At 50.6% G+C, this 24,059-nt stretch overlaps 1 protein-coding gene across 1 annotated transcript in view; it reads left to right on the plus strand.

Moving 5' to 3' along the window:
• Positions 1–23,912, plus strand: part of XPO5 (exportin 5) — a 35,783-nt gene extending 11,871 nt beyond the window's left edge. Inside the window, exons 15-33 of the mRNA XM_024193744.3 lie at positions 439–554; positions 1,518–1,673; positions 2,413–2,454; positions 3,097–3,186; positions 4,979–5,178; positions 6,033–6,132; positions 7,149–7,330; positions 13,010–13,110; positions 15,013–15,109; positions 15,613–15,749; positions 16,633–16,730; positions 17,643–17,689; positions 18,346–18,440; positions 20,652–20,717; positions 21,355–21,437; positions 22,318–22,425; positions 22,637–22,774; positions 22,967–23,131; positions 23,738–23,912. Of these exons, the coding sequence (XP_024049512.1) occupies positions 439–554; positions 1,518–1,673; positions 2,413–2,454; positions 3,097–3,186; positions 4,979–5,178; positions 6,033–6,132; positions 7,149–7,330; positions 13,010–13,110; positions 15,013–15,109; positions 15,613–15,749; positions 16,633–16,730; positions 17,643–17,689; positions 18,346–18,440; positions 20,652–20,717; positions 21,355–21,437; positions 22,318–22,425; positions 22,637–22,774; positions 22,967–23,131; positions 23,738–23,881 (2,165 nt within the window). The 3' untranslated portion in view covers positions 23,882–23,912. The remainder of the gene's footprint in view (positions 1–438; positions 555–1,517; positions 1,674–2,412; positions 2,455–3,096; positions 3,187–4,978; positions 5,179–6,032; positions 6,133–7,148; positions 7,331–13,009; positions 13,111–15,012; positions 15,110–15,612; positions 15,750–16,632; positions 16,731–17,642; positions 17,690–18,345; positions 18,441–20,651; positions 20,718–21,354; positions 21,438–22,317; positions 22,426–22,636; positions 22,775–22,966; positions 23,132–23,737) is intronic.
• Positions 23,913–24,059: the final 147 nt, after the last annotated feature.

Consider the following 24,059-nt stretch of genomic DNA (forward strand, 5'->3'; position numbering starts at 1 on the left):
TCGCAAAGGGCTTTGTCACTCACATTGCTCCTCCTCCACACAGGCCACTTGCTGCCTTTAAAATCCCATTTAAGTGAGACCCTTCCTTTGTTTTCCCTTCTGCTGTGGTTTGTTGGAATCACTTCCTCTTCTATCTCAGGGATGTTGTTTGTGATCCAGGAGCCTCCACCTCGATGACAAAGCAAACAGCCTTTGGACACCATTTAGTACCTACCTCCCATGCTTGCGTGCCAGAACCCTTCTCCCTAGTGGCAAAGGGAATAGGGGGAAAGGAGAGGAGCACTCATGAGTGGGTGGTTCAAATGTCCAGCAAGGTTTCCCTGAGGGACTTTGCAGAGGACTTTCCAAGCTGGCATTGTGCTTGGGAGCAAAGGGGAAGCTAGACTTCTCCAGTGTCACAGGTGCTCCAATTTTCTCTTCTCTTCTCTCCATTCACAGCTAAGACTGGGGAAGGTCTCTGCTCCATCTTCTCTCCTTCCTTTGTACAGTGGGATGCTATGACCTTCTTCTCGGAGAGTGTCATCAGCCAGATGTTCCGGACCCTGGATAAGGAAGTACATACCCTCTAACTGCTGTTTGCCTGGTTTCTATGCCGCGGGTTGACATGGGAGTTTGCTGGCTGCGTTGCCTTTCAGATAATAGGTCGCAAAAATGCTAGCTTGCAGCAACAAAATACAATAGTGCTGAAACTCCAGCTGTCGGGGAGGTCATAGTTGCATTGGGGAATGGTGATCTTTTTGGTAGGTAGGGCCAGTTCCACTGTGGGCTTTGAACATCATAAAAGTGCTTTGGATCTGGACGCTATTCAGTGAGGAGCCAGTGCAGTGATTAGGGTCCCAGGTGATCTCTTTAGAGCAGCCACTATTGTTGGGAGAAAGAGTCTGTTTTAAGTGGTAGCTCTCAGGTTTTGTTCAAATCAGCTTGTGTTTTTCGAGGCAAACTTGCACACACAGTGGAAGAGAGAATTGAACAGCAAAAGATGAGAAAAATGCAGCTTCTCTCTGCCATTTGCAGTGCATTAGCTGGAAAATCACAAGCACAGTGCACTATCTTTATTTGCCATTTAGGGTCTGGCCAGTTTTTAATCAGGATTGGCCTGCTTGGGCATGTCATTCTGGTCACAGCAAAGAATTGCAAGGGTTGTTTTGTGCTGGCTGGGTAAGCCTGAAACTTGTTAGCCAGGAGGCAAAAGCAGAGCTAGGGAAGAGGTGGGAGGAAGTGGACACCGTAGACAGGCAGTAAGAGTTGGAACCTCTGGTTGTTTCCAGACATCCGTAGAGATGGTGATGCTGTCTGTTCCCTCTTTCTTGCAACAGCAATCGCACATAACGTGCGCATAGGTTAAAATGAGCTTTGCTGCTTTTAACCCACTTTGGGCTGACTTCACCCAAGGGTGCTGTTCAACACAGCAGCTCCCTGGCCAGGCCCTGGGAGGAGACATTGGAGTGTTGGCTACATGTCACATCTCTGACTGTTGCTTTCTTTCCTTTTCCCCCCCTCCCCTTTTCTTCTTGCAGGAGATCCCAGTGAATGATGGCATAGAGCTGCTGCAGCTTGTCCTGAACTTTGAAACAAAGGATCCTCTCATCTTGTCCTGTGTGCTCACCAATGTCTCTGCACTCTTCCCGTTTGTCACCTACAGGCCAGAGTATCTACCCCAAGTCCTCTCCAAGGTAGGTGTCCTGTAGACCAGTGGTTGTCAACCAAGGGTATGGGAGTACGGAGAGGTCTTCCAGGAGGTACATCAACTCATTTACATATTTGCCTAGTTTTACAACAGGCTACATAAAAAGCACTAGCAAAGTCAGTACAGACTACAATTTCATACAGACAAAATGAGAAAGTAAGCAATTTTTCAGTACTAGTGTGTTGTGACACTTTTGTATTTTTATGTTTTGTAAGCAAGTAGTTTTTAAATGAGGTGAAACTTGGGCTACGCAAGACCAATCAGACTGCTGAAGGGGGTACAGTAGTCTGGGAAGGTTGAGAGCCACTGTTGTAGATTACCCTTTGACCAGATAGCCTGAGTGGAGTATTGGTACCACATGGCCCTTACATATTTTAACTAATCCTCATGAGACCCCTAGGAGAGGAATGATCCCTCCTGTTAGAAATGGGATTAAAACTGAGGCACTGCAATGAAGTAACTTGCCCAAAGACAGGGAATCAGTGGAGGAGTCATATAACCTGGATTTCGCAATTTCCAGTACTGGACTTCAACCACTAAATGACACACTCTGTCTCAATAAAAGTCGTATCTTATATCATGGCCTCAGTGCACTGGGAACTCATACCCTTCCTGAATAAAGGTGTTTCCACTGGCTTGGTGAAGTCACACCAATATCCTGTGCCTAGTGTTCCAGAATGAATGCCAGATATTGGCGATTGACTGACTTTTCCCTTGTCCCACAGCTATTCACCGCCGTCACTTTTGAAGTTATAGAAGAGAGTAAGGTAAGTCCATACTCCTTGGCCACAGTATGCTATAGTACTTGCATCAGGTGTGCCCTCTTTGAGGAGCATATTGATGCCTGAGACAAGGTCTAAAGTTGCGCTGCAACTGACTTCTCAATCAGATCTGCCCTTGAGAAGGGGATACCTAGACACTTAAATCCCTTCTTCGTGGTCTAAGCCAATAAGCCTTGGCAGATGGAAGCTTGGGAGGCATTTAGGGTGAAATTCACCCCCACGACACAGTCCAGGATATCGCTATTTGGGTATTTGTGCAGCAGACCTCTACTTGGGAGTGAATTTCACGCACTAGCCACCACGCATACCCTTCAGTGGTTGGCATGTGTGTGGCTGTGGTTGGTGTTGGTATGGCTGCCACCCCTGGGTGCATGCTGGGAACCGTAACGCAGTAGATAAAAATCAGTTGCATTCTCATCCCAGGAGTTGAATTGGAGCCCAGAGGCTTGGGCTTGCAGTGACTCCTCTGGGAATTGGCCGTTAACTGGACTCTTGGAATGCACGAGTTGAAGTGTCAGTTTCCCTTGGTCTCCACAGCTCAGAAAATTACATTAATGGATTTGGCTAATGGGGAGGCTTTGGGTCTGTCTGGGTTTTGTAGCTTGACCCTAAATTTTGTTGGTCCAGGCCCCAAGAACTCGTGCAGTGAAGAATGTGAGAAGACATGCATGCTCCTCGATCATAAAGATGTGTCGGGACTACCCTCAGCTTGTCCTAGTATGTACATGCAATTCTGTTCCAGGACGCCACTGTCCCATCTTCAGCTGCATTACTGGGGATTGGGAACCTTCAGTTCCTCTGTGTCAATCCCTTTTTTTTCCAGGGAGACTCTCCCTGTTTTTACTCGGATGTGACTGTAGAGCAGAGATATTTCTGCTGCACAGAAAGCCAAGCGGCTTATTCTCTTTCTCAACACTCGAGTGATACTGACTTTTTATTTGTTTTTAAATATATTGCAGTAGCACCTACAGCAGTGGCTCTCAAACTTTTGTACTGGTGACCCCTTTTACATAGCAAGCCTCTGAGTGCGCCTCCCCCCCCTTATAAATTAAAACACTTTTTTATATATTTAACACCATTATAAATACTGGAGGCAAAGCAGGGCTTGGGGTGGAGGCTGACAGCTCACGACCCCCCATGTAATAACCTCGTGACCCCTTGAGGGGTGCCAACCCCCAGTTTGAGAACCCCTGACCTAGAGGCCCTGATCAGGACCTGGAGCCTGTTGTGCTTGGCCCAGTACAGATATGTAGCAAGGCACAGACCCTGCCCCACAATTTACAATCCAAGATGCTGATCAACATCTCTGAAGTGGGGGAAGGGAGTATTCAAGTCTATAACCATTTTATAGGCACATTTGTTATATTTTATGTATTGTAATATCAGTTGTCCCCTTAGTTGAAGCTATTAGCCCTGGCTGATCTCTTAGATTTTTGCATCAGAAGTGGGTCAGGAGAAGTGATGTCAAGGAGCCGGGGAGGATATTGGCTTTCTGGATTAGTCCAGGGGGAGTGGAAGAGAATATAAATACTGGTCGCTCTTTCTGCTTGATCCCACCAGGTCAGTCTCTTCTACTAGCTTTGCTAAATCAGCAAGCCCACAAACTGTTTGGACTCTTGGCTCCAGCAGCACTGGTATTTGATTGCTAGGGTACCAGGGGAGCTGTAGTTAGAGGGACATTGTGTTGTCAACCTGTTTAAGGAAGGGAACTGTTGAGGCCTGAAGGATAATGGATGGCATTCTGCTCCTCTTGAGGATCCCTTCGGTTGCTGGAGGCGTAGCAGCTGTCACTCACTTTGTGGCTACAGATTAGTCTCCATGTTGTGGCAAAACACAAGCTGCTGCTTTGAAGGTGCTAATTGGGGTCGTTTAGGATTCCAGCTTGTATTTCAGTACAGCTGCCAAGAAAGAGTGGGTTTGTCATCATCCATCCCAAAGGTAATGAATGCGCCTTGATGCTTGTACAAGCTTCTATGCTTGTTCCTTGACGCTTGACGTATGAGTAGAATAGGCAAGCGAAAACTGAACCACTGCAGTGAGGATAGACCATTAGCTTGGACAATCAGGTTTTCTTGGTTAGACTCTCAAGGGTGGGAGCGGAGAGATGTAAAGTCCTGAACTCTGATATTTGAGTGCCTAGAGACCAGCTGACTTCCTTGCCATCCATGAAGGACTAGAGCAATTTGGGGTTTAGACCACGCTGTGATGGTGCAGCTGGCTGAGGCAGCAGTGTCTACCCTGATCTCAAACATTATTTGCCATGGACAATGGAGATCATTGGAGTACCTAGTGGGAGGAAGGGAGATAGAGGAGCAGGGTAGAAACAAGTCTCTGCCAGGCTTAAGGAAGAGGCTGGAAAGATCAGGGCAAGGGAGATGAGTCCTTGAGAGGGACTGCATCTTGTGTGTGGGAATACAATACATACCAGTCTCTCTACCCCCCAAAAGTGAGTGCAGCAGACCCAGTCAGGCGGGTGAGTGACAATGTCCTGCTTGGGTCTTTGTTCCAGCCTAACTTTGAGATGCTGTATAACCACGTGAAGCAGCTGCTGTCCAATGAGCTGCTCCTGACACAGATGGAGAAGTGCGCTCTCATGGAGGCCCTGGTCCTCATCAGCAACCAGTTCAAGGACTACCAGCGGCAGAAGGTTTTCCTGGAGGAGCTCATGTCTCCTGTTGCCAACCTGTGGCTCTCTGAAGAGATGCAGAGGTACAGGGTCCACATTAACCATTCCTGGGCTAGAGCTGAAGATGGTGCAGAGATTCTGGGGGCTAGCATGAGCCTACCTCTAGAGAATGTGTGCACCAGAGGAGCATCGCTTTGTGCCTCCTGTGTTTGCTAGCCACAAGCCTTCTGCACTCTTAAGAAATTTGTCCATGCTTTGAGTCCCTGCTAATAACCCAGGAGATGGAAAAGCTGCTTGGCGTGGAGTATATCTGAACAGCACATGCTGGGAAGGGGTATGGGGCCACAGCACTCTCCAGACCTCTGGCAAAAAGGGGAGTCAAAATACCCCCTCTGCTGACCTCCGGGAGAAGCCATGTGTGCAGAGCTGCTGTGCTCTGCCAACACCTGGGAAAGCTGCTACGCAGCAGCTAGAAGCAGAATTACTGAGCTTTGAAAGGTGCAAAAGGGCTTCTCTGGAATATTTCTTAACTGAATTGAAAGAGGTCCTGGGCTGCAGGTGGACTGTGCATGGGAATATTCGGAGAGGGGTTTGTTGGCTTGCTTCTGCAATTCTGGGCCAAGTCAGCAGAGCTCCATGCGGAGAAGCAGACTTCAGCTCAGCCTGTCCCACCAGCCTGGCCTGATCTCAGGTCACTTGGCATTGATGAGGCCTTGTGTACAGTGAGGGGGTCAGTTTCATTAAACTGAAAGGGGAAGCTAAGCACAGTTGTTTAGGGCAGTCACCTTGAGTGCATCTTTAAGATGAATTGACTGACTGAGGTGAATAGGACTTTTGACTATCTGTGCTGGGACAGCATTTATCGCAGGTGCCAGACTCTGCTTAAAGGTCCTCAGTGCTTTTGATAATCCCAGGCTTGCTTGTTTCTGCCCCTCAGAGTCCTATCAGATCCTGAAGCTTTCATCTCCTACGTGGGTGCTGACAACAAAATCGCTGATCCCGTCTTAGAAGATCCCAGTGGCCTGAACCGCTCCAGAGTGAGTATCCATTACCTGGGGAGGCTCAGTCTTTGGAGAGTGGCAAGTAATTCCTCTGCCTTCTACACGTGCTCACCTATTCTGCCTCTTGAATAGGGCCTTGTGCAAGACCTGTCCTAAACATGCGCCTTTTGTTGGACCCAGATCACTACGTCGTTCACACTGCAGAATGGCGGATGGCTTCTGACTCTAGCTCAGTGGACATGGGTCACGTAAGAGAAGCAGGATCATGTCTCCCGTTCCCCCATCCCTGTGTGGTATATAGAATCCTGTAACCCTGCAAGGCAGGAGGCTTGCTGTATTCCTCATGCGGTAGTTCATAAGCCTTTGTGCCTGGCATAGCTCAGGCTCTTTTTGGAGCAGTCTGTTTTGTGGATGCAGTTGGGTTAAGGCTGGATGTTTTGGGTAATGTGGCGCAGTGAATTGCGATTCCCAAGTGAAGCATTCTGGAAAGCATGAGACAGGTTGTGTGGCATGGAGTGTAACTCAAATACTCGCTGGGAACCGTGGTGTATGAGCTGCTAGCTGCAGGATGTCTTCGCTGGTAGTTGCTGTCTTCAGGGTTGTGGCAGATGTGGAAATGCCGATGGTAGGACTCTGCTTGTGACAGACGCTAATGCAGTTTTAGGCAGTTGCAGGAACGTGGAGTTTCTGGTCGGTCCATGATGTGTGCAAGGAGATGAGACAGTGATGACTTAAATGTTTCCTTTTAGAGGGTGCCCCACGTGGTCATTTGGACCCAGCGAGATCTTCTGCATTGACACTGTGTCCAGTAATAAGCTTCTGTGCTATTCCTGCATGTCAAGCGGTTATTGCAAACCCTGGAAGGTATCAGGATAGTGTGGGGGATCTTCTCATGGGCACGTTCCCCCGAGGCAGCCTGCCCTCAGGGTTGGGCAAGTGGAGTGCCACCCCAGGAGAAGGGCCAGGGGGAGAGGGTTCTCTCTGGCCTTCTGTTGCTTTTGCTTGCGCCCTTGCTAAGAAGAGTTCTCTCCATGTCTTTTGTTTTGCTGTAGATAAGCTTTTGCGTGTACACCATTCTGGGAGTTGTGAAACGGGCTCGTTGGCCCACTACCCTGGAAGAGGCTAAGGCCGGAGGATTTGTGATCGGGTGCATGCCCAGCGGCAATCCGATCTACCGTAACCCCTGCACTGAGCAGGTCCTGAAACTTCTCGACAACTTGCTCGCTCTCATAAGGTGGGTCGAGTTGACGTGACACCAGTTATGCTGACTAAACAGTCTCTTGACGTGAACCTGCAATGTATGTTGTGTGCTCTGAGCGTGTTCTCCCATTGAAGCCAACGGGAGCACAGGCTTGGGCACCTGCACCAGTGCTGTTCCCGACTGTTCTCAGTGGGGAATGAGCCTGGGGAAAGTGAGCCTTCTTCACACTCACAGCCCTGGCCCATGAGATTCCATTGAAGCCAATGGAAGCTCAGGCTGGGGTTGCCTCCCCCACCTCCACTTCCGTCTGGAAATGTGTCCAACCTAAAGCTGCCTCCCTGACTAACCAAGTATTTCTCAACTAACATCTCTGCTCTGCCTTCAGCCCCCACCAGGCCACCTCTCCAGTCACCACCAGAGCAGGGCCTGCTCTCCTGGCGTCCAGTGGGAGTTTGCTTTGGTCTCTCTTCAGTACTAAGTTGAGCTTCTTTGACCGCTGAGTGTGAATTCTGGCTGCCTGAAGCATGATCTGCCATTGAAACCAATGGGGGCTCACGCTAAGGCTCTTTCTGTGCCTTGCAGTGCCGCCTCTCGGTGTACCCGCTGGGAGTCTGCATCGTGTGTCTGCAGCTTGGCCAGGGTGGAGGTGAGACGAAGGTGGTTCAGGTTGGGGTGGGAGGAGGAGTTCTGAATTGTGCCGTTCCCTCACCTGGTGATGCAGTGTTAGGAGAGTAACAGCTCTCTGAGCTACCCCTTGGTGGATTCTCGGTGACTGCCGACAGGGAGGCATTGCTGGGCTTGGGGCTGGCTCTCAGCCTCGCGCTGGCCAGTGATGTGTGTAGTGTATGAGGCAGTTCCCCCCCGTTCTGGAGCTGGGTGGCGGTTGGCAGGTGGGAATTGTGTTTAATCACCACATAGCTTTTCAGCACTCAGCTTTAGTGGGGGAAGGCCTATGTAGGGCACTGTCTAGCCAGGTTCTTAAAAAATGAGTCACTGCCCAAATCAGGACAGTGCTGCTGCCATTGTGAAGAGGGGGGTGGGGTAGGTGCATACAGTCTTGGCCCACTCAAGCAAATTCCTCTTTACAAGGCGTAGGCTGGGCACGTTAGCCCATTGTCAGTGTTGAGCTATCCAGTAGCTATTGATGCAGCAGGGATGAGATTTGCCCTTTACTCGTGAAGGTGGAAGATCCCATGGGTCAGTTCTTTGTGCAGGTTGTGAGCTCTCTGGGCAGAGACAGACTCATGCAGAGTTTCCTGGGTGCTGAGCACTTTGTCATTGTTTGTTTATCTGGCATCACGTCTCTGAAATCCAGCAAACCAGTGTCCAAGTGAGCATTCCCACTCCTTGAGCAGGGTTGGTGGCCGAGGCTGAGTGAGCTGTTTGCTGCCAGTACCAGGCTCGTACTTAGTAAAGGCTTTAGGATACCTGTGTGACAAGCCTAGGAAACTAAATTCCACCCTTGTATGTCAGCAAACTCCCATTGTACTGGTTCTAAAGAAGCAGAAGCTCCAGTACTTGCACAGACTATGCTCTGTTGCTAGTGCTCCTTCTCCAGCGCTGTGGAAGTGGCTCCTATGCTGTTTCCTGGGGGTGATGCACCAGTGTTACCATTAAGACTTTTCTGCCACATACTGATGGGACCACCGGTTTTAGGCATGTCTGAGAAGTAGATCACAACGTGTTGCAGTGGCTTGCACTTGATCCTCAAAGGCCCCCTCCCTTTCCCAATGGAGTTCTCAGGGCTGGTGCTGCACCTGGAAGAATTGAATGGTTGAGATATTGAAAGTGACCAGCCTCCTGCCTTGCACCTTACTGCTGAGCACGGGAGGTGAGGTCCAACTTGGTATGGCTGCCCCAGCCTGCAGGATGCAGGGATTTCTCTGTGGTTGCTCTAGATTTGTAAAATTCTATATAAGCAGCATTGGAGCTGCCAGGGAAGGGTAGAGCTTGTGTTGTGCTTCTCTCTGGAGTTGCTTCTGCTCTCCCAGTGTGTATTTCCCCTGCACTCGTCTCCTAGGGTACCTGTTAATGTGGACGGCATGAGGGGCTGTGAGGTCTGGAGAAGACTTGTGTGGGGAGGTACAGGGCAAAGCGTGGCTGCCTGGAGTGGCGATTGCAGGATCGGGACAATAGCTGCCTTATTGTTGGGATCGATCATTGCTCATAGTTGGCCTATTGGCACGGTGCTATCTGGGAGAAGCAGCCAGCTCCTGCATGGTTAATGTGCCACTGAGGAGAAGGGGCTTATGCTAGGGGTTGGGAACTCTTGCAGGATGCATTGGCTGACTTGAGAGCGACTGGATCAGTAGGAGGCAGCCACACAAATTCTCCTGAGCAGCTGAGTTGAACTGTAAGTAAAGAAGCCCCTTCGAAGCGGAACTGTTCTCCAGTGTAAATGGTTGTTTACACTCCTCTCTGGGTGTCTTGCCTCGTCCTTTGTGCCATGTATGGGAGTAGAGGCTGTGAAAACACACAATAGTCACAAGGTCTGCGCTAAGGTAAGTAATATGTGGAATAGCTCCTCAGTCTTGGCTATGCCCTTAGGGAGATGGCCAGTGAGCTGATACGCTAAATAGGTAACTCCTCTGAGGCAGTCCAAGTGCATGTTGAGGGTTATAGATAGTGTAATGTAACCTCAGCTGGCCAAGTTCTTTTGTGCCTGACCTAACTTGCCTTTCGCTGTTTTGGTGGTTGTGTGAATATTTGTTGAATGGGCTTGAAATTGCCTCATTAATTATTTGTCGCTTGCAGCTTGTCTGCCAATTGTTTCCCTTGTCCTCTGGTATTTCAGTTTATCCATCTGCTTTTGGCTTCTGGTTAACTTTATTTCCTGCCTGGGTTTGAGCCTGAATAATGGTGCCCCCTGGCCTTGGACACGATCTCTGCCTTTGGAGAAAGGGGAGTTTCCTGAAGTCAGCAGCTGCAAAGACTGACTCACCCAGCATCTTCTATACCTGGGATCTGTTCCTGTTGCATTAGAAACAGGCTTATCATGTGCCCTGCATAACCACAGGGCTCTTTCTGAATCCATCTTGACAAGATACTGCTTTTACACAGCATCAGTGTCCATGGTGGATCAGGTGTACAGATATATATAATATGCTCTGGGGAACTCCCTTTTTTCCAATATGGACTTCTGGGAGGCTCTGAAAGGCCCATCCTCTGGCCCAGAAGATTTAGTCTCAGCACAGGAGACACTGCCTGCCTGTTGAGCGGAGCTATAACTGTTTCTCTAAAAACACGGCCCCCATGCCCTGCCATATCCTTTCCCTGGGTCTTTCCTGTATTATAAATATATCTATTGGGAATGCCATTTTCTGTTTTTTCTTCGGTGCTGAATTCCCCAAAGGCCTCTTTGCCCCCTCAATTATGCTCATTGGTCACAAGTAGGGCTGAGAGTGTTGATCTTGCCGTACGCAGTGGCTGAATTCCACCATGCATGGTGGCTGTGCTTTCATGAGGAGCAGCAGATCAGCCCCTCGTGTAACCTCAGTTACTGCTGTAGCTTTGCTGAGCCATTAGCCAGGGGAGATTGACCTTTATATGACTGAGCATCTGCTCGTGCCTCTGCCTGTGATATAGCGGAGGTCAGACTAGATGACTTTGTGATCTCTTCTGACATTAAACTCAATGGCTCATGCAACTCTACTACCAATTTAAGAAAATGTTCTAAGATAGGACCCAAGACAGAGACCTGGAAGATGTGATACTCTGATCCTCACAGGACTGTCCAGACAACCTCTTTGTTCAGAACATAATGTTCCAAACCCGCCCTGCTGCAGGACTAACCACCAGCTCCATAATCCTGAGTTTGGAATGCTGCAACGTGGCTTAGTCAGCCTCCAACCACGTCCCTTTGCTTCGGCTGTTATTAGCATGAAACAGGCTGGAGAGACACACAAGGTGACTGTTTAAAGATGATGAAGCTCCTTTGGCTGGTTGTGCCACGTGGCACTGCATAAGTGGTTCTCTGTAAGCCTCCGACGGGTACGTAGCGCTCTCTGAGCCTGTAAGGCAGCATTTCCCAATTTTTTTTTGAAAGCTGAACGCTTGTCTATAGTTTGCAGCAAGCACTGGTGTAAATCTCACCCGCAGTAGTCTGCCACGCGCTAAATGTCTGTGCGACCTCTGCTGTTTAGCAGTAAAAGTTCTGTGGTGCACTTTGGTCTGTTCCCATTTCAAACTGGGCTAGATCAAAGCACACCAGGGAACTTTTAGTGCCTGCCAGGAGGGTCCACACGGGTAATTAGTGTGCAGTGGGCTACTGTGGGGTAGATTTACACCTCAGCTTGTCATGGACTAGCTGTTCTTGTAAATAAGCCCGACGTCCCCTTTCAGGGAAGTAAAACCAATCATGGCCTCCTTTCTGCCCCACTGCGTGGTGTTAAAAGCCTACCCAAAATGAGTGGTCAGTCAGAGTAGATTGTGAAGACCTTCATGTACTTCCTCTGCTCCTTTATATGCCTTGAACAGTGAAATAGTTAATAATGGTTACAACTAAAATACCCTCACTGGCATCTGTGTTAGCACTCATTGAGCTGAATGGGATAATTCACACCTCGGAGCTGTTTTTGTTTCAGGCTCTCTGCAAACTCAGGCAGAGATTGCTGCATCTTTTGTACTTGGGTCATCTCTTTGAAGGTTTTCTTCATGACTATAGCAGCTAGAGACTTATTTAAAAACAAAAAAGAAAGCTGACACTCTGGAGAACAGTTGAGGCTTGTCTGTGCCCCCTGCCCCCAGCTAGTCCTTCACGCCCCCCAGGGGAGCGCGCACCCCACTTTGGGAAACGCTGCTCTAGGGGGAGATACTGAGTTGCCCTTGATCACCTCTAGCAGCAGGTACAATGGCATTGCAGTTTTGGAGGAGGCTGTTGGGCCGTTTGGCTGCAGGATTTATGCTGTGTGCAGCTGTCGACGCCCAGAGTGGAGGTCTGAGGTCTCAAAGGAGAGAGGTAGGTGAGAGAGACACCCCCTGCTGAGACAAGCTCTGAGAATCATTACTTTGGCTAGTGAGGGACCCTTTTTGGCCTGGATGGCAAAGAACCACCCACCCTTGGCTGAATTGGGGTCCATCACAGAGAGCTGACAGTGAGTGGCCAAATCCTAGTTATGCAGAACTCTTCCCTGCCGGATGCATTGTCCAGAGGGCACATGTCTCTGCCACACTGCCACTTGTAACATGTATATTAGGCTGTTGTGCTCCCTAGAGTTCCTCCAGTGCCGCCTGCCACTCTGGGGACTGTGACCCATCCCTGAGGTGCAGCGTGTGTATTTCGGAGCTGGGACAGCCTCTCCCTCTGCTGGGCCGTTGGGTGCAGAAGATCTTGCTGGAAACAGAATTCATGTCTGTGGGGTTTTTAAATATATTCTCTGGCCTCGCTGGCCAAGCTAATGAGCTGTTGCCAGTGTCGACTGGAGAATTGTTGGGAGTCTTTGCTGCCAGCGCTGGAAAAGGGTGGGGTCAACGGGAATGTGAGGGGGCAGCTGGGAACTCCTGGACAGGAGGTGGAGTCTCTCCATGTCACTGGGGGATGAGCTTCCCTGATATTTTCCCAGGTGGAGAAGGGGGATCCCATGCACAAGTGCTTGGTCTCACCTTCCTCATCCACAGAGGAGCTGTTGACGGGCTGAAGGTGGAGGATCCCACTGCAAAGCAGCAAAGGGGCTTGACTTGCATGATTATAAACTACTCTCCCTTCTCTTTCAGGACCCACAACAATCTCTACATGCCAGAGATGGTGGCTAAGCTGGGGGAAACATTTGCAAAGGCTTTAGATATGCTGGAAGTGGAGAAGAATGCCATCCTAGGTAAAGACAGCCAACTCCTCTTTATCTGAATCAACCCTCCTATCCAGTTCACTGGCAGGAAGTGGTAGCACAAACCCCCATCTCCCTATCTCGGCTGGGGGGGGCATCACAGCTTCCTGGCAATTCATTCCCAAAAGAGGGACTGAGCTACTCATGTGTGTCTGTCCGTAAGCTGCATTAATTTTTCCGTGTATACACATCTGGATCTGTGTGCTCCCATAACTAGATCATTGTTCCACAGCAACACTGCCTGCCATAGGAGCAGAAACTTGCTATCTGGGCATCCTCAGTAGAAGTCTGGCCCCTGCCATTTGTCTCTAGTCATTATAAGTAGGGCTCTACCAAATTCACAGCCCTGAAAAACGTGTCATGGATGGTGAAATCTGGCCTTTTGTGTGCTTTTACTCTATTCTATACAGATTTCATGGGGGAGACCAGCGATTCTCAAATTGGGGGTCCTGACCCTAAAGGGAGTTGCAGGGAGATCACAAGGTTATTTTAGGGTATTGCCACTCTTACTTCTGCGCTGCCTTCAGAGCTGGGCGGCTGGAGAGCGGCAGCTGTTGTCTGGGTGCTCAGCTCTGAAGGAGGTGCTCCGCCAGAAGTAAATAAGGGTGGCAGTACCATACCACGCCCCCTTACTTTTGCATTGCTGCCTTCAGAGCTGGGTGGCCGGAGAGTGGTGGCTGCTGAATGAGGGCCCAGCTCTGCAGGCAGCAGCGCAGAAATAAGTGTGGCAATGCCACACCATCCCATCCTTACTTCTGTGCTGCTGCTGGCGATGGCTCTGCCTTCAGAGCCGGGCTCCCAGCCAGCAGCCACTGCTCTCCAGCTGCCCAGCTCCGAAGGAGTGCCGCCACCAGCAGCAGTGCAGAAGTAAGGGTAACAGTAATGCAGCCCCCCCTACAATAATCTTGCAACCCCCTCACCCCCCCCACCCTAACAACTCCTTTTTGGGTCAGGACCCCTACAACTACAATACCATGAAATTTCAGATTTAAATAGTAAATCTCATGATTTCAGCTATCTTTAAAATCCTATGACCGTGAAATTGACCAAAATGGACCATGAATTTGGTAGGGCCCTAATTATAAGTAGGTTTTCAGAACCTCATCCAATAGATTTGGGATGCATCAGGCATGTGAATAAATGAAGTGTTCTGTGTAACCAGGGAAGGATGATCTTGGGGTTAAGGCACTGGCTGGAACTTGGGAGATCAGGGTCCAATTTCCGATTCTCTCACAAACTCACTGTGACCTCATCAAGTCACTTCATCTTCCTGTGCCTCTGCTCCCCATCTGTAAAACAGGGATAAGCCTTCCTCTCTTTAGGTTGAAAGCTCTTCAGGCAAGGACTGTCTCTTCCTATGTGTTACAGGACTTAGGCTACTGGGGCCCTGCTGGGACTCTAGAGGCTACCATGGTGCTAACAACTTGCACCCGGTGAGTCTGACCAGCCCCCAGGACAGCAGGTGACTAGTAAAGAGCCCACGGGGGCTGTTGGAAGAGGGGTTGCAGAACTGGCAGGTTCTCTTCTGGCCTACTTTGAAAGGCTGGCCCTGTCAGCCTATCCGGAGCAGTGAAGAGGGGCTAACGGAGCTGTTGGAAGTTGTACACGCTTTTGCTGCATGTCCCTAAGCTGAGAGAGCTGCCACGTGCATATAGTGGGTACGTCCAGGTCAGCAGTTGTCCAGATGTGGGGGTTCTGTTGGGTGTGTGGTTTTGGTGCTGTAAATGGGCTGGCTGGCTTCTAGCCTCACTACTTGGTTCCACGTGATCCTGCTGAGCACCTCCCTCGGTGCTCTCCCAGCAGCCAGGCCTGGCTGAATTGGGGCTGCTGTGAAGGTGCTGTAGGATGGTTTGAGGTCTGTGGTTGATGTATTCGATTTCTCTTTCCCCTCAGGCCTCCCTCAGCCTCTCCTGGAGCTTTATGACTCTCCTGTTTACAAAACCATCTTAGAAAGGATGCAGGGCTTCTTCTGTACCCTCTATGACAATTGGTAAGATCTCCCTCACACAGTCACTGGTCAGCTGTAACCTGGAGTGGACCATCTTGGGGAGGGGGGGTGGCATTCTGACACAGCTTTCCATGTGTGTGTACTATGGTTTTTCTAAGTGACCATGAGCAGTGATGAACTACACAGAGCTCCCGTAACCCACCAACCATACCTGGAGTGCAACTGCCAGATTAGCAACACAGGCTGGTGGGTCTCCTGATAACTCTTCCACTGTCAGCTTGTAATACCCTGACCTAGTTTGCTGCTTGTGTCCTATTTCAGGGTTAGTAACATCAGCACTTGGAAATGCTTGTGCTTAGATACTTCGGGGATGGTCCCTCTGCACATTCCTGAGAGAGGGATCCCATAGTGAAACTTCCTATGGGCTTTACGTTGCCACAAGGCGAACACATCTCCAGAGTGGAGCCCATCCAGCCTTTGCTACCATGAGAGGCATCGCATCTGTTGTGCAGCTTAGCTCACTTATATCTGGCTTTTCATTGTAGTTTCCACATCCTGGGTAATGCTGGCCCATCAATGCAGCAAGACTTCTACACTGTTGACGGCCTCGCCAGCCAGTTCCTCAATTCAGCTTTTGTTAACCTCAACAATATTCCCGACTACAGGCTACGCCCCATGCTTCGTATCCTTTGGCTGTGGCCTGAAGCCAGCCCAGGAACCACTACAGACTGTGGTAGAAGGCTCCCTTTCCAAAACTGCTCTGGCTTCAGTCACTCCTCCTCCTCTTCAAGACTGAGCCAGTGGAGGTAGTAGGGAAGGTAGATCAAATTAAGTAAATCCTGCCTCTGCCCCTTTACATTGTGGCTAGGACTGTCCTGCTCTGTTTAGTGGAGTGTGAACAGGTGCACATGGAAAGGCACTGCAAGGAGTGAGGTCAGCACAGATTACATGTGCAAAGAAGTTGCACTACCCTGGGCAGATGCAAGAAGGAGGGCCTCTCTGCCAACAAGTCCAACCTACAACAACCTTTGGGGGCTAGATTTCTCAGGAGGTTGGAAACAGGTTAATCTGGTGACTGGTTCCGACTGACGTCTGCAATGAGCTGTGGTGCTCGATTCAGTTCCCAGGGCACAGCTGTCCACATCGCAAAACTACCACACACGTGGTACTAATTGTCCCCCTTCTGGGCAGTCTCAGTTGAACGGCCTTCACACACTAAAAGTGGGGCCTCCAAGACCCAGGTCAGGACTGCTGGGAAGGTGGGCTTAAGAAGCCTGCTGCGCCGCTCTCTTTGCAGTTCCTGCTCTGACTTCAAATGCTGGTACTGTCCCAAGCGCTAACGTTGCTCTGATGTTATGTCTCTGGTGTGAATGGTTCATTGGTTGTTGTCAGTCTGTTCCAGCTAAGAAGCAGAATGCATGGGGCTCTTCCATGTAAGTGATGGAGCACTGCATGCTGGGACCTGCAGTCTCCATGCTGTATGGTTGTCAGCTGTATTGGTGCACTGCAGCCCGCCCTGGCATGACACTTGTGTGCTGCATAACTTCCTTAACCAGCCCATGCAGGTGTGTTTGTGAAGCCCTTGGTTCTCTCCTGCCCCTCGGACCACTACGAAACCCTTCTCTGTCCCATGCTCGGCCCGCTCTTCACCTATCTACACGTGGTAAGAAACAGCTTTTTCAGTGTCACTTGGTGCAGCTGGCTACTGGGAAAGCTCAGGGCTCCTGTGTCAGAGTGGAGACGTCCCTCCAGATCACCCTTAGCAGGGCTCCAAAGCCCAATTACACCGGGAGCAGAGCCTAGAAATTTGACTTTGGCCACTTCAGTGTGTGGAGTCTGGAATCCAGACATCGTCTTGCCCAGTTGCACCCGCCATGCTGGTGTGTTAGAGTTCCTGGCTGTGAATTTCCAGGCTTGGGGATGTGAGCCCCCTCTCCCCCCCCGTGGTCTTCAGTCATTTGAATCTCTGTAGGCTTAGGTCCTTGGCAATGCTGGGTCTGCACTCCCTTCTTCTCCCTTTCCTGGTGGGTAGATCTGTAATTCCTAGAGCCAGCACAGCTACACCAGCTTTCCAGCCATCACTAGGCCTGTGGTTCCCAAACAATGGGTTTTGCCCCAAGTGGGGTTGCTCCATCAGCAGGTGGGGTTTGGGTAATCCCGAGTGTGCTACAGAATGGCGTCCTCTGAGCAAAAATGGCATCCTCCGCACAGCGTGCCCTCACGTGCACTCCATGCAAGATCTTGCTGTGCGGAGGACGCCATTTGAAAATGGCGTCCTCCATGCTGCCTGGGGTTGCGGGAAGCAATACATCTGCAAATGGGTTCATGCAGGGAAAAAGACTGGGAACCACTGCAGTAGGAGTTTTTCCTGGGCTCCTGCCCTGTTCTGGGGGGGCTTTGAGAGAGGTATATTTAAAGTTCCTTTGAGTCAGACCAGGTTCCTCACAGAGCCATGTCTGGTGGCCAGGGTCCTGCCCTGTTGGCTCTGTGGTCTGGTGAATGGTGTCCAGATCTCTGTACAGTGTTTCTGGGATGGCTCCTTGAGGTTATTAAATCCTGTCCGGTGTTTTTGCAGAGACTGTCCCAGAAATGGCAGGTCATCAGCCAGCGGAGCATACTTTGGTAAGGGACGTGGACTGAAGGGGAAGTAAGGGGTGGGAACCACAGCGTGGGACTCTCATCTGGCCTTTTGCCTCCAGCTGGCAGCACTGGGGAAGGGAGTAACCCTCCAATAGCAATATCTATGAGTTCCAGAGAGTCGTGTCCAGCCCTCCTGATTGGGATGGGAGCACAGGAGACCACCACCCCGGCCCCACAGAAAGGGAATCAAAATGGAGGTGGTGCTGCTGGGCCTTGAGCTGGAGTCTGCAGCTCCTTGGACTTGTAGTCTGTGGGGAGGGTGAGCTGTTGAGCAGCTGCCTGTGGAGTGACTGTTCCCTCCAAGCCTGCGGAGCTATGAGGGAAGATACCCTGAAAAGGGAGACACCATCCCTCTTGATGCTTCTCTGTGATGCTGTCTCCAGTGGAGCTGAGCTTCTGCTCATCTCCACAGTCTCTCCTGTCCTCACTGGGGGAGTGAAGGTCTCTGTTAGTCTTTGGTCATGAGAGAAGTTTCTGCCCTCCACTCTTCTGTTAATCTGGGCTGTGATCCAGGCCAGAAGCCTGGCCAGCTGAGTCGTTCGCTCCATGTATGTGGGTAAAGCTAGCATACTAAGACGCTGCCTCCTTGGTCTCACAGTGCTCCCCTAAACTTCCCCCCACCTTATTTTTCTTATCAGCGAGGAGGACACAGCAGATGACAACCCTGAGTCCCAGGAGATGCTTGAGGAGCAGCTGGTCAGGTTGCTGACCCGGGAAGTCATGGATCTTATCAGTAAGTGAAACAAGCTGGTTGCAGAATGTCACAGAGAGAGTCGTGCCCTGGGCAGGAACACGGGGATTGCCAGACTGCATCATATCTGTGGTGTAGTGGCCAGCAATGGAAGGCATATGTGTGATAAACTGCCCCCATGAAGGTCTCATCTAATCCCTAATTGAGATCAGTTTACACCCTAAAGCAGAAGGTTTATCTTCCTTCCAGTACATTTTTCTGTTAGCATTAACTATTAGAATTCTGAATATTCTTTGTATCCATGTAGGAGTCCAGCCCCTCTTTGAAGCTTGCTGAATTGTTGATTGGTGTCTGAGGGGGTACATGTGATCTGTTTCCTTGTGTGTGGGATCGGGGCAGGGGCGTTTGCCTGAGTGCATTGGCACCTCCAGGAGCAGAGTCAGGGGCCTGGCCTGATCATCATCATACTGCCGGTGATCACATCACTTCTCCCTCTATGTGATGAGAACATCTCTCTCTTTCCTTGGCAGTTCCCTTTAGTTAGCTCTCAGGCTTTCAAACACCCCAATGCAGAGTTTGAGGAAATTTATTTCCACATAAGAATTACACTATGTCAGAGAGCCTGACCTTGTGATTCATTTCCTAATTAGCCTCACCCCCATCGGTTGCTGCACCCCAGCCAGGATCCTGGCACTGAATAAACTTGCTCCAGTGCCTTCTTCATTGCTCAGGATTTCTGAGACAGTCATGTACCCTGTGACAGGTTCCCCCCAGGGTACCACCTGGAACTGGTTTGCCACTGAGCCCCCTGATCCACCAGTCTGGGCTCCCTCTCTCACTGTACTGCTGTGACAGCTGCAACACCCTCCAGGCTTGAGCCTGCACTTTCCCCAGCATACATACAGGTAGGGACACACCCAGCTGCAGTTACATGCAGGCTATTTGACCGGCCTCTTCATGGGAAGGCTACAGCGGGGGCACCTCCCAGCTCCTCAGGCATGCACCCCCTCTGGAGTATTACACCGTCTTGGGGTGCACAGGGAACTGTACAGCGTAAGCTCATAAAATTCACCCCCTCCCTCAATGTTGAGAGGAATATGGCAACAGCCTCTTGCCCTTGAGTTATGATTCCCACACACTTGTTTAGATAAAGCAAAAATAAGTTTATTAACTACAGAAGATAGATTATAAGTGAGAGCAAACAGCTCAAAGCAAATAAACAAAAAACGCAAACTAAACTTAATATACAAAATCGATTGGATATGAATAGCAATTTCTCACCCTAAGAGATGATACAAGCAGGCTGCAGATTCTTAAGAGGCAAGTTGCACTTGCTTACAGCTTGGAATCCCCAGATGTTTCATTCACAGGCTAAAAATCCCTTTAGCCTGGATCCAGCACTTCCCCCAGTTCAGTCTTTGTTCCTCAGGTATTTCCAGGCATCATCTTGTGTGGGGAGTGAAGAACACCAGATCATGTCACTCCCCACCTTATATAACTTTTGCATATGGCGGGAACCCTTTGTTTCAAAGCTTGGTCCCCAGATGAGTCTGGAAAAATACTGACATCCCAAGATGGAGTCCAGCATCATGTGGTCTGATCACAATTCCTTGTAGAGTCAGAGCAGCCATTTCTCGGGGGGTGTAACATTTTCAGAAAGGCTCCCCGGATGGGAGATAAGCTTCTCCTAAGGCCTATTGTTTTCCTAATGGCCCATTCCCCACCCACTGTCTAGAATGAAAGCATGTTGTCTAGTCGGCATTCCCCAGGTATAACTACATCTGAAATGCAGAGACATAGTCAATATTTATAACTTCAGATACAAAAATGATACATGCATACAAATAGGCTACTTGTATTCAGTAAATCATAACCTTTCCAATGACATCTCACATGACTGATCTTGCATAAAATACATCATAACTGTCATAATCCTATCACAGTAATATCACTATGAAGAATGTGAGGTGCAGTGTCACAATCCCCCTCTCCAGTCTGGTACTGCAGCGGGTTTGAGGAAGGAGATGCTGTGACCAAGACACTTGAACTTTCTGCCCCTTAGCCCAGTCTTTGGCCTCACTTCCCGGCTTTAATGTTGCATTTGGCGTTCCTCAGCCGTTGTGCAGGGGACAAAGTTTGGGGAGTGCTGGGGGAGAACAAAGCAGCAGGGCCCCATGAGAATGAGCAGGACGATCCCTGTAGGCTCTGTGCTGATGTCTCCCCTGCCTTCCTGATCTGTTCTTGTCTTTGCAGCTGTTTGCTGTGTTTCAAAGAAAGGCGCTGCTGAGCATAACAGCTCTGCTGTTGCAGATGGAGACGGTGAGTAAGTTGCCCTGCTGTATCCGCTCACCACTGCTGGGCATACAGACAGACCCTTCCCACCTTTAGGCTGGCTCTCATTTGAGGCTCTGCGCAGTGTCTGATCAGGGTCTCCAGCTCCGCCCCCGGTGGAGCTCCTCTCTAGGGCTCAGGAGCCCAGTCAGAGCTTCCCATGCTGACTTTGCAGGTAACTCTGCAGGAACCCAAGCGCTGGGGAACTGTCTGTGATTCTTTGTCCTGTGATGCTGAGGCTTCCTCCTCCCAGTCCCCTCTCAGCTGGATCTTCCCTCTAGGATACAAGATGCCTTTTCCACCCCAGCATATGAAGCAAGTCACCTACTCCAACTGGTGTTCTCCAGTCCTTGTTGGCATGAATGGGACAGTGGAAGTTGACCCCAGTGAACTGAGCTGGGGTGTCTGGTGAGAGAGGCTATCTGCATGGCCTCCATCCTAGCTGGGTGAGCTGTAGCTAGGGGGATGCTCTCACCCACACAGGCTAGCTTGGAGGTGTTTCTCTGGTGGGCTGAGGTGTCGACTCCAGAGTGTCGTCAAACTCTAGAACTAGAGTGAGCCTTGCTGGTGTAGCCCTTCCCAAGGGAAGATGGTGTTCACGCGGCTGCTTTTTCTCTGCTTGTAGATGATGAGATGATGTCCACAGACGTGACCCCACCTTCCAGTGCAGAGCTAACTGAGCTGGGCAAGAGTTTGATGAAGCAGGAGGTAAGAGAGTGGAGATGCTGGTGGCCTCTCCCGCTTTCTGTACCCCTTGTACTTTACTGTAGTCTGTCCGTGCTCTCAGTGCAGCTGTCTAGTCTGTGTATCCCCAGAAACAAGAGCCCCCTGTACCAGAGGGAAAGTCTGTTTTAAGGGCCTCACCAATCATCCTGGAAAGTGCTAAAGGGGGAGGTGGGAATAAGGATTCAGTATAACAGGCTTCTAGTGCATTTCAATCTGAGTTGATGTATGGTCCATGCTAGGAGTAAGTTCTTTCCTGTAGTGTTGCCTGCCTGGCCCTGCTCCCTTTCCTGGGCCCTGCCTTTCAAGAAGAACTACTTGCAGCAGCTGATTTTTCTGTAACATCTGCCCAAATTATCAGTTTTTGCTCAGGTCAGAGCAGAGGTGGGGGTGCTGGGAATTCTCTGCTCTGAGGCACTGGCACGATCCACTTTACTCTCCTCCCCACACTCAAACTCCTCCTCAGATATGCCCCAGAGTTCTTTGCACCGACTCCAAAGCAGCAGCTGGTGTGAGTTCTTGGAGTGTTCTGGTGTTTGTTCCTGCCCACTTGCAACTGCCTGACACCTTGCTTCAGCAGAGACTGGCAAATAGGAGTAGACCCAGATTCTGTGGCACCTGCAGGCTGACCAGGTAAATGCTGACCCTCACTCATGCACAGAGTGGAATGCAGTGCTGCCTTTGGGGATAGTCAGGGACTTCAGCATGCATCTTGCTTTTTGTTGGAGCATTAAGTAGGGTGCCTCTGTTAGGAAGATATCCCACCTGGATTCCTGTGAATGCACCCCTGTCAGGAACAAACCCTTCAGCCAAGCTGGGAAGTGCTTCCACTGACTCATTCTTTCCTCTGCCTTCCCCTTTCCAGGATGTCTGCACTGCTCTTCTGATCACGGCCTACAGATCCCTCTCCTGGAAGGACACCCTGTCCTGCCAAAGAACCACCACGCAGCTTTGCTGGCCATTGCTCAAACAGGTACTTTCCCTACAGGGGACCATTGGTGGAGGGGGCAGAAATGGAGGCTCTGGGTACTGATGGCTCCTTCCCTTCTGACCCCCTAACCTTCATGGACAGACTCCGACTTTGGTCTGGATGGGAGCTAGATGTTTCCTCCGACTGGACTGTCTGGAGCAGGCCTGGCTTGTGTTAGTATCTCGGTTCCATGCTGCTGTTGTCTCTCCCCTAGGTGCTCACAGGGAGTCTGCTCCCTGACGCAGTGACCTGGTTCTTCACCGGCGTGCTGAAAGGGTTGCAGACACACGGACAGCATGATGGCTGCATGGCAGCTCTCGTCCACCTGGCTTTCCAGATCTATGAGGCTTTGGTAAGGAGCTGTGGGGAAAAAAGGAGGGAATCTTTATGGTGCCAGGTTTGATAGTAATGAATGAACTAGTCCCAAGCCGAAGTGGGGAAGGGGTGGAGGAGGTAGCAGCCCCCTTCCTCTGTGCCATCAGGTGAAGGTGGAGAGTTCTGTGGTAGAACTTCTATTGATTGGCTTCTTCCCTTCTCCCTGTAGCGCCCCCGCTATGCTGAGCTGAAGGCAGTGATGGAACAGATCCCAGAAATCCAGAAGGAATCGTTGGAGCAGTTTGACTCCAAGCTTCTAAACCCAACTCTGCTGAAAGTGGCAGACAAGCGCCGGAAGGACAATTTCAAACGCCTCATTGCAGGCTGCATCGGGGTAGGCGACCGCAGAGCCCAGAGGAAACCTGTTTCCTCCCTGTGGACCGGGCTCCTGAATCCTGCAGAAACGGCCCTAGCCAGTCTGCGTCTCCCCTCAGCCCCTTTCCCTTGTCCAGCTCTCTGGTGCTGCTGGAATGTGGCTGCAGCACATCCATAGTGTTGGTGCTGCTCTGGCTCTCTTCAGCCTTGGCCTGGGTGAGATGGAACTGAGCACTCTGGGCACCTTGTGGGAGCTCTCCAAGCTGAAGGGCTGCTGGCACTGTGCGTACAGGGCTCCTGCAGAGAAGGTGTAAGCACCACTGGGCAGGGCCCACGGGTGGGTACAGAGTTTTAGCCAGGACAGTACCATTGGGCTCCTATTGACTATGTGGTCACAGTCAGGACCCCATTGTGGCAGTGTCACCTGCATTGGCATGTACTGCAGATGCCAGGCTACTCTCCTGGACACAGAAAAGATTGGGGACATGAACCGAGAGGTTGGAGCAAAGCATGGTACCTGAGCTGGGTAATGACTGCGACACACTTAGGTGATTCTGGGGTCCTTTGGCGGAGTGAGTCTGCAGGTGCAGTGACTAACCTAGGCCTGTCCCTCTGTCCCCTGCAGAAGCCTCTGGGAGAACAGTTCCGCAAAGAGGTTCACATCCGGAACCTCCCATCTCTCTTCAAAAAGGTGAAGCCGTCACTGGAGACAGACGTACTGGAGAACAACGAGGATGGAGAAGGCCTCACTGCGCTCTTTGAGCCCTGAGCTGGGGCACGTCAGCCACCCCCACCCCCACCCCCACTTCATATTTTCTGTCTCCTCTTGTAGTAACCACATTAGAGTCCTCTTCTCACTCCTCCATGAGCATTTGCCTAAACAGAGCCCCCACTGGTCTCATTCCCATACCTTTCCTGTGCAGGGATGCGCCCTGAGTTCGGACTTG

This window comes from Terrapene carolina, unplaced genomic scaffold (assembly GCF_002925995.2).
Source record: "Terrapene carolina triunguis isolate 2854851 unplaced genomic scaffold, T_m_triunguis-2.0 Scaffold85, whole genome shotgun sequence".
NCBI lineage: Eukaryota > Metazoa > Chordata > Testudines > Emydidae > Terrapene > Terrapene triunguis.